This window comes from Prunus mume, linkage group LG5, assembly GCF_029339155.1.
Source record: "Prunus mume cultivar Tortuosa linkage group LG5, ASM2933915v1, whole genome shotgun sequence".
NCBI classification, from domain to species: domain Eukaryota; kingdom Viridiplantae; phylum Streptophyta; class Magnoliopsida; order Rosales; family Rosaceae; genus Prunus; species Prunus mume.
This window is the reverse complement of record NC_142702.1, coordinates 22,553,470-22,569,913: the sequence shown is the minus strand read 5'-3', so window position 1 is coordinate 22,569,913 and position 16,444 is coordinate 22,553,470. Positions and strand designations below refer to the sequence as shown.

The 16,444-nt window shown below is 34.5% G+C and overlaps 1 protein-coding gene and 2 long non-coding RNA genes across 4 annotated transcripts; all 3 read right to left on the bottom strand.

The window, feature by feature from the left end:
• Nucleotides 1-4,503: 4,503 nt before the first annotated feature.
• Nucleotides 4,504-6,180, bottom strand: LOC148917354 (uncharacterized). Of its 2 annotated transcripts, none has more exons than XR_016127520.1 (2): nucleotides 6,080-6,180; nucleotides 4,504-5,935 (listed from the first exon to the last, which is right to left on the bottom strand). It is a non-coding gene; the product is annotated as an uncharacterized LOC148917354 (long non-coding RNA). The 2 variants fall into 2 exon arrangements; XR_016127519.1 differs by having other exon boundaries at nucleotides 4,504-5,168.
• A 1,302-nt stretch (nucleotides 6,181-7,482) lies between these two features.
• Nucleotides 7,483-8,634, bottom strand: LOC148917353 (uncharacterized). The gene is made up of 3 exons (XR_016127411.1): nucleotides 8,499-8,634; nucleotides 8,280-8,361; nucleotides 7,483-8,135 (listed from the first exon to the last, which is right to left on the bottom strand). It is a non-coding gene; the product is annotated as an uncharacterized LOC148917353 (long non-coding RNA).
• A 2,187-nt stretch (nucleotides 8,635-10,821) lies between these two features.
• LOC103332235 (uncharacterized) lies at nucleotides 10,822-15,623 on the bottom strand. Its single transcript, XM_008234956.3, has 5 exons — nucleotides 13,283-15,623; nucleotides 12,211-12,327; nucleotides 12,069-12,134; nucleotides 11,810-11,843; nucleotides 10,822-11,620 (listed from the first exon to the last, which is right to left on the bottom strand). The coding sequence occupies exons 2-5, from the start codon at nucleotides 12,214-12,216 to the stop codon at nucleotides 11,175-11,177; spliced, it is 552 nt and encodes a 183-aa protein (XP_008233178.2). The 5' UTR covers nucleotides 12,217-12,327; nucleotides 13,283-15,623; the 3' UTR covers nucleotides 10,822-11,174.
• Nucleotides 15,624-16,444: the final 821 nt, after the last annotated feature.

Sequence of the window (16,444 nt, the reverse complement as noted above, 5' to 3'; positions counted from 1 at the left end):
CTGATACCGGGGGATAAGGCCATATCTTCCCCTGTATCGACGATATATCCCCGATAAGTGCTATATCCCCGATATTTTGTCGATGTCCCCAATATTTCTCGATACCCATAATAGAACCCAAAAAAAATTTCAAAAGTTTTGAAGGCAATTGAAGCAAATTGAACCCAAAAATAGCTAATCCTTGCCCATAACCTAGTTTATTAATATGAAAAATCTATGCATAGTCCACTGCCCACATACCTCTAATCCATTTGAAGAGGACATGGCGATCAGTTTTGGATCTATAAGCATAGGAACTAAACATAGTACTAACTCAAATGAATCTTATGATGGCTATGGTTATGTCATGTCTGATTATAGTGAAACTAGTTATGGAGCTCAAGATGATAAAACAGATTATTGACCTACTAGTTGGTTAATCCTAACTATCCCATATATGAGAGGATAATAGGGAGCTCAAGAGAGACCTATGTGCACAATGTTCAAACATGACTTACAAACTGCTCATGTTACATGACTTGGTATGACTATTGTATAAATCTAGATGGATATTCCTCATTATTTGAACCTCATAGGAGCTCTTCATTTATGTAGATAGACACTTATCTAAATTGTAATCTAATGTTTAAACAAACTATGGATTTATGCATGGTTTATTCATTCTAATTAACATTTTATTTTCAAACTTTTCATTAACGCGCATTACATACCACTTATATTTCATCATATGTATATCTTATTATTAGTAAATTTTGAGTTTTATTTGTTCAATACATTTATTGATAATGTACATAATATCTATGAAAGTTTTACACCAAAATTATGTGTTTCAATGCCTATATATGTCTTTTTTTTTTTTTTCCCGATACCTAAAACAATAACGATATATCCCCCGAAATATTCGTAAACTAGAGGCCCGATATTATCTGCATAGCCGATATTTTAATCCTTGGTCACTATATCATTCAATGTGTACTCAAGATGTACTAGGAGCCATTTATGTTTGTTGTTTGTACCTTTGAGTGTTCTTTTTATTAAATTATCTACATTTATGTAAATGATTTTGACATTTGTTCCGCCTAGAGCTCTTTAATTTTTCATGCTGAATCTAACCATATAAAGAACATAAAATTTGGATCAACAGTTGGAAAGTTAGAGGTACAAAAGGGGACAAATGTCGAAATTGGAAAACATGGGAACTTCATAAATTCTTCTCCGACCAAAAAGTGCTACAATACCCGGATAAGTGATACAATGGTGATAAAGAAGTGATACAGTGGTGATAAAGCAGTGATAAAATTGTGATAAAACAGTGATACAATGGTGAGAAAGAAGTTATATAGTAGTGATAAATGAGTGATACAAAATGCTGATTGTATTTACCTTTGGTTTCTTGTTTTGTATTTAAATAATAAAATAAGTAGAAATATCGAATCGGTACTGGTTTCCGTCGGGTTAGAAATTTTGTTTCCGTTAACCAAACTAAACATTTCGATATGGATCGGATCAGAATAATTAAAATTTTAAAAAAATTATTTAACCAAACCAAACCAAACCAAATCATCGGTACGCGGATATTTCGGATGAGATGCCCATCCCTAGTTTGTAGAATCTCTTCTTGCCTCTCTTCCCTTTGGATTGGGATGGGATTGGTATTTTTATGGGACCCACCCGGTGATAGGAATAGTTACGTACCTTAAAATGCCTATTGATGGGTATAAGAAATTGAGTGGTGATTTCCCCACTCCTTTTTCTCCTATTTTATTCACTTACACTCCTTTTTTATAACTAAACAAGGAGTGTAAGTGGATAAAATAGGAGTGGGAAAATTATTGCCCAAGAAATTACCTTCTTTTTTTTTCATTGTAGATTGATGGAATTGATTGACAGAATTGTAATTATACTATCCTAATTCAATTCAATCAAACCGCACATAGGGGGAAGTAGATGACAATTTGATCCGTACCCTCTTGAAAGTGTTTACAATTTAATGCGTTGAGATTTAAGTCACTATAAGAAGTTTTGTCATGCATGAAGTCTCTAGAATGGACTTAGAATGAGTTAAAATACTCTCTGTTGCCAATTAATTTTGAGTTGGAACGTCATTTTTTTTTATGGTATCAAAGCGGATTTTTTCACGTGTGAATCTCAACTACTACGCGTGCTACTTGTCACCTAATATGCATTATTCACATGTTATGCTTGAAATTTTATCTCATATACGGAACGTGTGATGATGTGATGTGAATTGTTGTCCTACATCAAAAAAATTCGAAGAGTATGACTACTCCCTCATTGCCAATTAATTTTATTTGTTCAGTATTTCATATATGAAATCTTTCTTTTTAAAAATTATAGTCAAGAATCTCATGAACGAATAGTAATTTGGTATGCATCATTTCATTACTACTAATGTAAACTTGTCAAGTCCATAGTTCTACTTCTTCAATAATTATTGGAGCTCAAATCAGGGTTCAAAAAAACCTATTCGTTTGTAATGCATAAGTCATATAAAAACAAGCAAATGTAGGACTATAATGCATATATGTGGATGGAGAAACCACCACTCCACCAGCATGCATAGTCCTTGAGACAGATGTTTTGTTTGGTAACTTTGACACAGACCTATGAATTTTTTGACTCCTTTTAATTTAATTCCTTTGTTTTGAATATTACCTCTTTTGTTCTTTCCCAACAAACTGGATTGTTAATTATCTGGTAATATTGTTTAAAGCATCTAATATCTGTACAGACAATGATACTTTCACTGCATTATTAATACAGTTATTTAATTTAATTTTTTTAAAGAAACAATTATTATAATTAATAATTTTTTTTTTGTTTTTTGGCAGATGAAGCAAACAAAGTTTGGTGGTGCTCCACAGATGAAAAAAAGGATTGAATTGCTGTTGCTTTGCTTGTCACGTTTCCCTTCCTTTTTGTCTTGAGCAAATTTTCTTCATTGTTTGCGCGGTTCTTAATTTTCCACCAATTATTTTTTGTTATCATAAGATTGGACATCTTCTTTTTTTTTCTAACAAATTTTAGGAAATATTTGCTTTTTTTTTTCCTTTTTTTGGGGTGACCCAATTGTTTATCTATATATATAGGATAATTATTCACTTAAAATAATTTAATGGTTAGTGGTATAATTATTGGACCTTAATTGACATAAGCCGAAAGATTATATTATTTTCTAAGATATCTTAGTTGCTTTTTTTTTCTCCCACGACATTGATTCCCTCCATTGCCTTACACATGCATATGATAATATGCGACACATAAGCATACATACATAATTTTGGAATTTATTTACTTCTATGTTTTCTTTTATTTTAATATGGACATTGCTTCCCTTGTTCCCTCAAAAGAGGTATTTTTATTTCTTGCAAAATCACAATATGATACATATACAAAACTAATTTAAAAAAAATATAAAACGATAAATCTCTACACATGTTAAACTATGATTAACAAGAAAATAAGAATCCCCACTTCCTGCAAAGGAGGCGAGTATTTTTCCTTTAGTATTATTGCAAAGCCAAGTGGAAATGATGATGCACTTCCATATAGCTGCAAGCCGTTACTAGATGTGGGCAATAGAACCCACTAGAACTAGACCAATTTTTAACGTTAGGTCAACTAGTGGCCACTATTCAATTAGCCACTTGAACAAATTGAGTGGGGCGGTAATTAGATTGTGTGTGCACTTTTTGAAAAAAGAACGCACCTTTTGGACTAAATTATAAGTTATTTTTTCAGGCATTTGTCAACCAAATTTAAATAGCTCGGTGTTTTTTCCAATTATGCACCAACAGAAGCAATATCATTAGTGCAAAGTGTATCTCAAATTTATAGCAATGCAAATAGGGGATTGGTCAAAACAAGCCAAACTTATTATTTGTTGGGAAACCAATAAGGGACCAAGCACAGTCCCATCCATTAGTGAGCTTTGTGTGAGTGTCTGTCTAGGTCGGATCAGCATCACTTTCCCAGTTGGAAGTCCCATCAAAATTCAACCCTAGTTTTGGTTTAGAAATCAACCTCTTGACAAAATAAGAAAAAGACATAAACCCGCAAATCCCCTCTCCATACTGAGCTTCAATACTCTATTTGAGCTAAGAGATCATCCTCTCTCACAATACTCTCAGACAACAATCACCTGAAAAAAGTTCAGGAAACCTTTTTCTTTCAAGCTTCAAAACCCGGCAACTCAAAACACACGACTCATGGCTCACAGAAACATACTCTTTAAATTCCTAATCCTCTCAAGAACACTCTGGAACCTATGCTGATGCTTATTCCCCATCCAGCAATCCTGTCACAACCTCGTTTTGATCTATCCCTTCTCTGACCATCAAATCCAGATTTCTCTAGAATACCCTAGTCCACAATTTCATTGCTCCACTTTTCCTATGCATTTCAATGATTTCATTGTTATCAAGAACAAAAGCAATATTGTGTGTGTGTGTGTGTGTGAGAGAGAGAGAGAGAGAAGACGGATAATAATAATAATAATTGAATACATTGTCATTATATTATACATTTTCAGTAAACAATACAATCTTTCCTTATTTTTTCTATAATAAGTAAAGCAATACAACATATCACTCTAGGTGCATTGCTAATACGCACTTCGGCCTGCAGCCAGATCAAGTGACATTCTTTTCTATTTACACAATTCAGAGCAAGTCAAAGATGTTGCCAGAGCTGAGAATACTCAAATTTATCCAAACAATAGTGTTTTCTACTTATACCAGACCATATGTACCTTGGTCATAAAATGATTGAATAGACGTAAGAGCTGATTATGGCTAAACCTCCCACTACAAAAGGTACAATATGCAAAACCTTTCGACATAGTTAATTCAAAGGTATGGTCAGATGAACAAGTAATCAACCAATATAACATGGCGAGAGGGCCCTAGTGCCTGTTGAGCCAAACCACGATGCTTAAATCTAGCCATGCTTGTGTACAATTGATGCAGAAATCAAATATGGACGCAGAAAATGAATTGAAGGGTGGGAAAGTGGGGATTAACTGTGCAGGAGGGGGCAAATAGAATCTTGCTAGCACTAAAAAACAGACAAACAAGCAGACATTCTCTTCAAACTAAAAGGGGAAATTAACTTTGCACTGGAACTTTTGGGACTTGCACAGATTCTTCCTACCAAAAGAGAACACACAAACAAACACATATGAATAAGAGATTAACTAAACACATCAACAAAATAGATGCACAACATAACCAAGAACAGAACAAGTTAACGATCAACTCAAGCCAAAAATTAAGGCCAAAACCAGTCACAAAAATGAAGGGCTGGCATCCATGAACACTATATTTAAAACACTAGTAACATGAAAAGCCATTACCAAGCAACCAAAACCGCAAAAACTTAGCAGCCCATTACACGAAACACATCCAGCATTGATTTTCCCAAAACATATACACAAGTTTTGTTACACAATATGGACTAGGGGAAACATAATAGTTACCCACAATCAAAAGACAACCTAATATACATGGGTTGCGACCCATACGACAGAATTTGGAAAAATAAAAATAAAAAGAAATATGTGGATTATAAAGTGTTTTCCATAACTTATATAGGTCAAGCTCCTTTCTCAACAACAACAAAAATCACAATCGAAAGCTAAATCCACATAAGAAGAATGGCAATCATATCATCGAGATGGATCAGCAGAAAGATTTTTTATCAATGCTGGAAATTGTGATGGCAGCTAAGTCACTGTTGCAATATGTTGGGAGCAGTCTAGGCTGGCATTCAATATTAGAATGTAACCCACGCCTTTTCTTACGACCCATCACTGAGGCTTATAGATCAAACCCCAGTGCTGTTTGATTTAGAAGAGGTTGCGAAAGTCGCAATGCAAAAGCTTTAACAAGGACTAGGGCCCTCTTCGGTTTTTTCACTGCCATCACAAAATTCCTGCTCAAACCTTTTACTATTTCACCATCATATCCATCTCACTTTTATGACAAGTTGATTTTTGCATTTCTTCTGTGATTTTCTAGGCATCCAAACAGATAATTTAGAGAGGGAAAACTGAATATACCTGAATGAGGCCGTAGAGCTTAAGCTGGTAACTCCTCAGACTCAGAGCGAGAGGGAGGCAGAGATTCCCGAAGAGTTTTGAACAATCATGCTGGAGTGTTATTAGGGCGTCCTCCTCGTCCGCTAGACGATGTCGTTTTGTTTATCTTCACCTAGGTCGATCAATGAAGCCCAGCCCAAAATTACGAAAGAAATAAGGCCCAATATTCTGGCTCATAAAACATAGTAAAGCTTGGTCGTCAAACATCCAGACCCAAGATTCGGCCCATCTTCACCTAAGTTTCAGATTTTTTATAAAACCTAATTTTCAATTGCGTGAGGGCATTTCTTAGTTTTTTTTTTTTTTTTGGAAAATACCACGAGGTGTCCCCACACCTGAAGGGTGGGATTAATCCCCGCTCATGGTTTGACTTGCCTCTAACCACAAAGTACTTACAACAGGTTTCGAACCCCTGTGTCTTAATTTTTCAATAGTCACAACTATGTATTTTTGTCACTCTTTTTATGCACATGTTGTTCGACGTACTTTTCAAATGTTAAGAGCGATTTCCCCTTCATTTAAGGTCATGATTCGAATTATCCTTCCCTAATATCACTTATAGATTTTGGACCTTATTTTAACACCCATGCACTGTGGTTTGAACTTGTCTTGTTATTATTCTAGTCCTTTAGTTGAGACAACTTATGCAAAGTAAAATAGGGGATCAACTATATTTAGGGTCTGTTTGGGAATGCTATTTGACATGTCAAAATGTGATGCATGATAATCAAAAGCGCTTTTGATAAGTTTGGCATGTATAAAAATTGCTTATGTTACAAAAACACTTTCTAGAGTTGCTTTTCTTTTTTGTACTCTTGATGTGCATGTTTTACAATAGGACGCTTTATTTTGGAACTTTTGTGGGACAAATTTATGGGATGACAATTTTGGATCATGACATATAAGAAATTTTGTTATTTTGGATTTTTGGACGTGGCATTCAAAACTGATATAACTTTTTTTGGTTACAACAAATGGGATTTTGATTTTTAATTTGGATAAACTGTATATGACTTCATTATTTTTCTTCTTTTCTTTTTATCATTTTAGATGAGTATTAACACTAGTAACTTGGAATCTTAAGTTGTGAAACCATGGGTTGTCCAAGTTCAGATTGTTTTGAACTATTTTCTTCTAATATTAAGACGGATCGAGTTGATACAAAAGTTTCCTTGTCTGGGACAGTGATGCTTCTTTATACTCATTTGATTGTCCAAATTAATCGTAATTTCCTAAAGGCACAGACAAAGTCGGCTAACTAGTGCCCACTTCAATAAACAACTCACATAGAACGAGCCAAAAAAAGTAACCAAACATAGAAATTAGGGTACTAAATTTTAGATTTTAGAAATTCCTATCATGTTTGCTTAGTCTTTGATATATATAAAAAAAAAACCCTAATAATTTCTTACATGAATTTCATAAACAAAATACATCCGATGTGTTCATACGCAAACGTACTCTTCTTCAATCCTCAAATGATCCATCAACACTTCTAAAGTCAAAGGCTCATTAATATTGTACTTCAACTTGACGTTCACATGCTTCCAAGAGGCAGGGAGCTTGGATAAGATGGCAGATACATGAAATGTCTCACTCAACGTCATTCCAGAAGCCACAACTTCATCGAAAATGCGATTGAATTCTTGAATTTGCTCCACAAGAGTGACTTTTCATCGACCATCTGAAAATCCATGTACTTTCTAACCAGATATTTCTTCGTTCCAAACATTAATTTTAGATCGTCCCACAGTTGTTTAGCAGTTGTAGTTTTCTTTCTCTTTCCGTAACGATGGAGGAGATCATCGCATAGATAGTTCAAGATCGTGCGAAGACATAGAAAGTCATCCTTGATCCATTTATCTTCAGCATCCTTCAATTCAGTAAGTCCTCCGGCAAATGCTACAGATGCTACAATAATGCTAGGGCATGGCTCATAGAGTACATATTCAACTTTTAATTCCTTGAGGAAAAACTCCATTCGCCGCGCCCAGATGGGGTAGTTCTCTCCAGATGACTGAAAACATATAGCATCAATACAAATCACATGAAATATAATTTAAACAGTAACTGAATGAAAGTATATACATATTTCTAACCAAAACCAGGACCAGGAGTCAGTAATTGCCATGAGAAAATAAGATATATTAGTGTATGGTACCATAGCCAGAAACCAGCATTCCATCTCTTCCTTCAAAAACTCCTAACAATCCCCCACTCTTCCTTGGCGTTGGCATTGGTAGCTAATAAAACAAGAGAATTAATTTAGATCACACACCCACTAAACACTCATATAGAATAGAACCAAAAGAAACCTATTATATAAGAATTCAATTTTCCTTCCTTTCCAAGTAACCAAACTTAGAAATTAGGGTTTCACCTTCGTGTCCTTGAGCTCTTCTCCACCGTTCCGGCCCTTACCAGACGAATCGATTCCAAGTCGCTCTGTGTCCATGTCTCCGAGTGTTTTTATGCTCATGAACGTTTGATTTGAAGACCTTATTATAATATGTCAGGTAAAAAAATGGTTGGTGGCATGATCCCTACCCTAATTCAAATTCTAGTAATTCCAAACATGTTGTTTGTTAATCCAAATCACGAAAAACCTGGTCAATTGGCAACACGTATCCTATTCTTGTTGGCCACGTCACAGTTAAGTCTCACAAATGAATGAAAATAGTGATTTAAATTAAGATTAAAAAAAAGTTAGCAAACAGTGAGTGAAAGAATGACGGAAACTAATATATATATTATAATGCCTTGTGACGTGTTTAAGAATAAATCAACTGATTTACAATAAGCTTATCTGCTAATTATTCAAAACATGCCGCGACCTCACAATACCATGTGTCACAATAAATATTTATAGGGGAATTTTTGTTGATCTCTTTCGAATGTGCAGTCTATGATCCAGAAGAGAATTTACAACAGAGAACGATAGGGGAAAAAGGGAGGGCTTTTGGGATCAACACTTTGCGAGTTACTTAAGGATTGGCTACTTGTGATCACACCACTACAAAAAAAAAAAAAAAAAAAAAACACTAGCTATTGATGTTCAATTGATCATTTCTTGTCACACACGGTTTGGATTACTATAGGAGTGGAATTGCTTATATTAAAGCGACATGAACCAAAGTGAAGAATGGCTGAATTTACATATGCAAAAAATAAAGGGGATTACTTGCCAAAATAATATTACGAGAGAAATTGTACAGAATTATGAATGACCATCTTACAAAAGCTTTAACTATTGATACGTATTTTGAAACTGAGTTCTGAATTTCACTTCATCCTTAACTTCAATTGTTTCAGCTAACTCCCCACATACAAATTATGTGACTCATAATACCTCATTTTCGTCTACTCGTAAAATAATCATCAATTGAGTAACATGGCAAGTAAATGAATCCATTGTTTTACTAAAATATATGCAACATGTGCAAAGAATAATTCCACTATGTTAGGCATCTAATTATAAGCTCATATGTAGGCATGGGCTTAGTCAGGTTGAGTAGAGCGGATGTGCTTTCCACTATGCATCCAAGTTCGAATTTCCATCCACGAAGTTTAGATTAGTTTAAAGTAAAATATCGCTTCTAAGAGCGGAGCCAGAAAATTCGTCAAGGAGGGTCAACCTCAAATAATAAAATCATCGCAAAACAAAATAAATTTATCTAATAACACAAAGTCTTTAGTAATAACTCATATATGTCATTCCAATACATTCATAATCATTCATCTCTTGAAATATTTTTATAATCACTTCATTATCAATAATATCAAATTTCAGAATTCAGATAATAAACAAATCATATAAACATTATTTTTTTTAATTTGAGATAATAAAGAAATCATAAATAAAAAAGTGGTTTTGGGTTAATAATTCTTAAGTTATTAGAGAGAGAGAGAGAGAGAGAGAGTTATAACAGTTGGGAACTTCAGTCAGAAGGGTCAAAATTTAAGAATGAATTATAAACAAAGAGATATTTAGAAAACTTCAGAAGGGTCAGTTGACCCTTGTGGGCTTTCATTGGCTCATCCAGTGCTTCTACCCGAAAAAATATATATATATAAGCTCATCCACTAGTTATGATAATTAATTTCCTTGTTTCTCATGTTCATTCCTTATTATATATTATAGATTGTAATAATAATATTTTTGTTAGGAATTGGATGGGTAGGGATGGCAGAAATCCCGTCAGGTCGGATTGGGTCGGGTCCCTGACCTTAACGGGGGAAAATGGGGCCGGGTACGAGGATCCCCGATTTTTAACAATACCACACTGGTGATGGGCTGAGGATGGTATCCCTATCCCAAACCTGGCCTGATAAGTGATGTATTTATTTTTAATTGATAAATTTATAATGTGATATAATATAAAAATTAAAAACTTATCCTAAACTTTGTAAGATGTTTAAGCTTTGGACATTTTATTATTATATGATTTTATTAGTTTTGTCAAATTAAATTGGGATGATTTTGAATGGTTGAGTGAAATTTAAGTGTTAAATGGATTTTGTCCGGGTGGAGACAAGGACGAGAATTTCCCGAAATTTCATACACGGAATGGGGACGGGGACATGGATAATATTGTCATACCCAATCCCTAATCGACCCGCCCGTTGATGGATGTGAACACTAGTATTATTGCTCAGTTTAATTAATAAAATAAAATAAAAATATTTTTACTGAACTCTACACCTGAAGGTAACGTCAGTAGTATTGAGGTTGAATTTTCTCCAATAGGTGATTACAAACATGTTACTGATTAAACAAATAGTCAGAGCAATTGAATAATAAAAAAAGTTATCAATTTAAAAAGAAAAACAAAGCATGGAAGGTACCATTAAAACTCAAAACATGTAATAAAAAACCAAGCTTACTACTACCTTCCTTTTCTTGTGATTAACTAATTGATGCGTGATTGTTGTTCAACTTTCAAGCGATGAATCAGCTTTGTAACAGGCAGATGCTCCTCGCGCATCAACTCGATGAGCACATCCTCCCAAGATGGGGGGAGCTTGGAGATGATTGCATTCACATTAAATTCCTCATCTATCGCATTTTGTCACACTCAACCAGACCTAAGAACATTGAATCCATTTCTTCAGCTTGCTCCCACATTGGTTCCTCCTCCTCGAGCAAATGAAATTCCATGTACTTTTGAACCCGAGATTCGTGTCCTCCAAACCTCAATTTCAGCTCATCCCACAGTTGCTTGGCACTTGTTTCCTTCCTCCTCTTTGAGTAATGAAGAAAAAGATCATCAGATAGATGGTTCAAGATTGTATGAAAACACAGAGCGTCATCCTCATTCCATTTCTGTTCGGCAGCGATTGATCGAGCAATTTCTTCAACACTTGCTTCTGTTTCTACCACAAAACTTGGGCGTGGCCCATAGAGCACACCTCTAAGATTATCTAGGACATGTTCATTCATATTATATCTCCAAATACCGTAGTTATTCCCATCCAAACGAAGATTGTCAACGTCAACAAGTACTTCATATGAGCACGACATGAACATGCCAACACAACACAGCGGCAACAGGGTAAGAAGGAAGTTATAATTATGCAATGCAAGTTAAAATACAATCATAACATTGAAGCTAATGTATAAATATTTTTTTTTTTTTGGTAAAATAGGGGGCAATGTATAAATATTTGGTTTCGTTGTATGCACTCATTTACCTTTGGGAGTAACAACTTGATATCCATCCCCCAGCTGTTCAAACAAAATAATTTAGATCAGAAACCCACAAATTTCCTTGATATCCATCTTCCTATCGAAATATCATCAGTTTCTCATTGTCAGACGCACAACCCAACTCAGCGAAATAGTGCACTTCACTAGAACTAAAGAAACCATTCTTTTTTTTTCTTTATATATAAAATTTCCTTCCAGTTCCTACACTTTCCAAGTAAACAAACCTAAAAATTGGGGTTTTACCTGTGCTTTCTTCTTAAAGTCTTCTGCGAACTGTAGTATCCAGTCCTTGTTGGGTGGGTGTTGTGCCTATTATTGAACAAGTCAGTTTTTCTTCAGTTTCATACACTTTCCAAATAAACAAAAGAGGAAATTAGAGTTTCACCTTCATTTCCTTCCCCTCTTCTCCACCGTTCTGGCCGATACCAGATGGATCAATTCCGAGTCTTATCCATGTCTCCGAGTGTTCTTATGATTTGAAAGTTTGAAGCCCTTATTATACCTTTATAAGGTAAAAAAAAGGTTGGTGGCATTTGTGGTAAATGTAATTTTATCAAAATTCTAGTTTGCTCTACCTTAATTAGAATTCTAGTAATTCCAAAAATGTTGTTTTTTAATCCAAATCACGAAAAACCCGGTCCAATTTTCGAACTTTTTAAATCCAAGTTCTAGAAATGTGATCTGATCCTATTCTTGTGGATAACGTCAAAATTTCGTCTCACGTATTAACAAAAAATAATATAATTTAAATTAGGATTAAAAAATAGTTAGCAAAACAGTAGGACTCCAATTGCCAAGTTTAAATAATATATAATAATTATAACAGTGTCCTAGCTGAACTTTGTTTTTGACCATATAATGCCACGTGTTTAAGAATAAATCAAATGATTTACAATAGCTTATCTGCTAGTTAATCAATCCCCTCCTAAATTACCACCAATTAAACATTAGGGAAATTAGAAGAAAAAAAAAACACCATTACAACTACATAGTTTATATATATATAACAGTCACTACCAAAAAAAAAAAAAGGTGGCAACAGTCACCCTTTTTTCATTGCATTTCAATGATAATTTATTTTGAGAGAGAGAGAGAGAGAGAATAATGTAATACATTGCCGTTTATGCATTTCAATGATTCTAAAAAATTGTTGGAAAGATTTGTTTTATTTATTTATTTTGAATGAGCTAATTGTTTATCAGTATATATATATACACACATACAACGTTAATTATTCAAGCAAATCCGTAAAAAATCTTTACTAATGAGGATTTGATACCTAGAGTATTTCTGTTTTGGTTTTAATATATATGAATCAAATTTTGTTTTAGATTTGGCCAAAGAGGAGGCTTAGATCCGTTGGGCCTATCTAAATTATAAAGATAAAATACAATTTCACCCTTTTTGTTTAAAAGCCTTCCAAAATCAAATCTCACCCTTTCTTTCTCTCAGATTACCTGCACCCGACTCCACAACCTCTTCAGGCTTCGTCGTCCTGCGACTCCTTGTTGTTGTCTTCCTGATCCGCCATCTGAAAGCAAGCCACCACGTTCGGGTCCGTACCGGGTGGGAACGACGACTCCCAAACTTATTCAGAGAGCCCAGAAGCGAGAAACTTAGCTCTCAAGAGTACGTCAAGTGGTAGAAATCCAATGTCGGATGCAACCATTTTTAAATACTGCCTAGCAGGTTTAACTGAGAAGACTCTTCTACTCAAGGAGATTTCTAGCACTGCTTCTAATGAAGAACTTTTGAGTTTTTCTCATCAGGTTTACTTATATTCAGGATGTTCACACCACAGGTAATCACTAGTGTTTTTCTTAATATAAATATTACAGACTTTATTGGTCGAGTTAACAAATATATGATGATATTCTTTCTTGCATGATATTTGTCATTTCTGTTCATTATGACAAGAAAAGAAAAAGAAAAGAAAAGAAAGAATCCTCCTTCAACCCTTCTATTCCATTGTTGCCAAACTTAATTTTCTTTTCAGTTTCACATTCCAACTAGACATTCCTGTAAAAACTGACTCATATCAAATCCAAAAGAATTGTAGGGAACAACCATATTTTTCTGTTCTTTTCAGCCTTCCTTTGCTATGATTCTAATTTCAAGTAAGAATACAACAGATCTGTTGTTTTCATTTCAAGCTCAGTATATTACTGATCCTTCCTTTAAATTATGTTAAACTGCTCAGTTTGGTTGCTGGTGAATTGTGGGGGAAAAAGAAGAAGAAAAAGCATTATTAAAGTCTTGAAGTTGTTTATTGTTGTTCTGCATAGGCTGGAGTGGTCTCTAAAAGTAAGGCTATTTGATTAGCTGACGATGCTGAACTTGGTATGCATTTTGACACTAATTTTTGTTATTTGCTTTGTTTTTTCTTAATTTTTGTGTTTTCTTTTATTATTTGAGCTTCTTATTTGAGTTAGAAATGATGCTTTTATAATAACATGGTTTTGAAGACTAATCTCTTCTGCATTGTTGCGGGTAATATTTTCTCCAAAAGCAGATCCTCCAGTTCTCAGGATAATTGATTACAAGTATGATTGCTTTCATATGATTTTAGAACAAGTCCATAATTTCTTTTCATTTTGACTGTTTCCTGTTCTTGGTTTTGATAAATGCTCAAAAGGTACTTTGGCCTACCAAATTATATTGGAGATATAGTTGTTAATTTCAAGTTTAGTCATGAACTACATTACTGATTTTGAGGTGTAAGTTAAGTCACATTAATACACTTTTTGCAATCATGTCCTACTCCTTATCATGACCTGATCTAATTTAGCTGCAACTTCTTATTACAAAGCTCACTTACTATGCATTTGTCTTGATTTGGAAATGGTATTGCAAAACTACATTGTACAGGTTCTGCATTGTAGTTTTGCACAAACTACATAGCAGTTTTCATTTAATTACAATTGGATTTTGGCTCTTTCCTTGGCCTTCAACCTCACCAATTTGAGTAGAAGCCACCCATATGAGGAATTGGGTGGGCAGGATAAGAGTAGAACTACCCAAGAGTAAGGGAGCTCAAAATTGGATTTTTGGAAATTGTATTGCAGTTTTCATTTAATTACAATTGGATTTTTGCTCTTTCCTTAGCCTTCAACCTCACCAATTTGAAGAGTAGGGGCTACCCATATGAGGAATTGGGAGGGCAAGAGAAGAGTAAAACTACCCAAGAGCAAGGGAGCTTAAAATTGGACTTTTGAAAACTGCATTGCAGGTTTCATTTAATTATAATTGGATTTTTGCTCTTTCCTTGGGCTTCAACCTCACCAATTTGAAGAGTAGGCTACCCAGATAAGGAATTAGGAGGGCAACAGAAGAGAAGAACTACCCAAGAACAAAGGAACTCAAAATTGGACTTTTAGAAACTGCATTGTAGTTTTCATTTAATTACAATTGGATTTTTGTTCTTTCCTTGGCCTTCAACCTCACCAATTTGAAGAGTATAGCTACCCAGATGAGGAATTAGGTGGGCAAGAGAAGAGTAGAACTACCCAAGAGTAAGGGAACTCAAAATTGAACTTTTAGAAAATACATTGCAGCATTTAATTACAATTGGATTTTGTTCTTTCCTTAGCCTTCAACCTCACCAATTTGAAGAGTAGAGGTTACCCATATGAGGAATTGGGTGGGCAAGAGAAGAGTAGAACTACCCAAGAGCAAGGGAACTCAAAATTGGATAAAATTGTTTATCTTGGTTCCTCCATTTTGCTTCAATAAAATTAATTTTTGTTTTTGAAGCTGTTTTTTTTTTTTTTTAAACTTAATTGATATCTACATTGTATTTTTGTTGCAGTTTTTCGGTTTTTATTTGCAGTTTTTGTGTGAAAAAGTGTTGAAATGATTTTTTTAAAAATTTTAAAAACCATTGATTGTTTATATAAATATTGTATAATTGAATAAATATTACAAAACCACGTTTGGTGTAGTGGTTTGTGAGTGAGCATTCCTTCTTTGAGGGTTAAGGTTCAAGTCCCTTTAATAACACAAAATCTTTTAAAAGGTGAATAAAGGGCAACGAAGTTGGTCCCCTGCAGATGGTGGCAGGTGGCCGACGATGGCGATTGTGGCCAGGGCCGTGGTGGCCAGTAGTGGGTGGCGGTAGTGGCTCGTGGTGGTCTGTGGTGGGTGGCGGTGGTGGCCCGTGGTGCTCGATGGTGGCCATTGACTAGATATGGACATGTGGCATAGTATGATTGCTTTAGAAGGAGTGGCATTGTGTGTAATTTTGATATTTTTCTAAAATTAGGTACTACATTTTGGCTTTGGCCTTATGCTAATTAGATGAAATTATATTCCTATCTTCCAAATTAGTAAACTATATTATGGTTTAAAAATAAGGAGTTTCACTAAAACACCCAAAATAGGGGTTGAAATTATAAAAAAAACCCAAGCACTATTTAAACATATAAACACACCCAAAACTCATCATTACACACACTCAAAACTCATTTATAAACACACCCAAAAAGTTGACTTTGCGGTTGATTTTGGGTGCGTTTCTATGTTTAAATAGTGCTTGGGTTTTTTTATAAATACATGTCTAGGATTGGGTTTATTTATAAATTTGTATTAAAAATAAAGCTCTCTTGTGTATGCAATTTTTT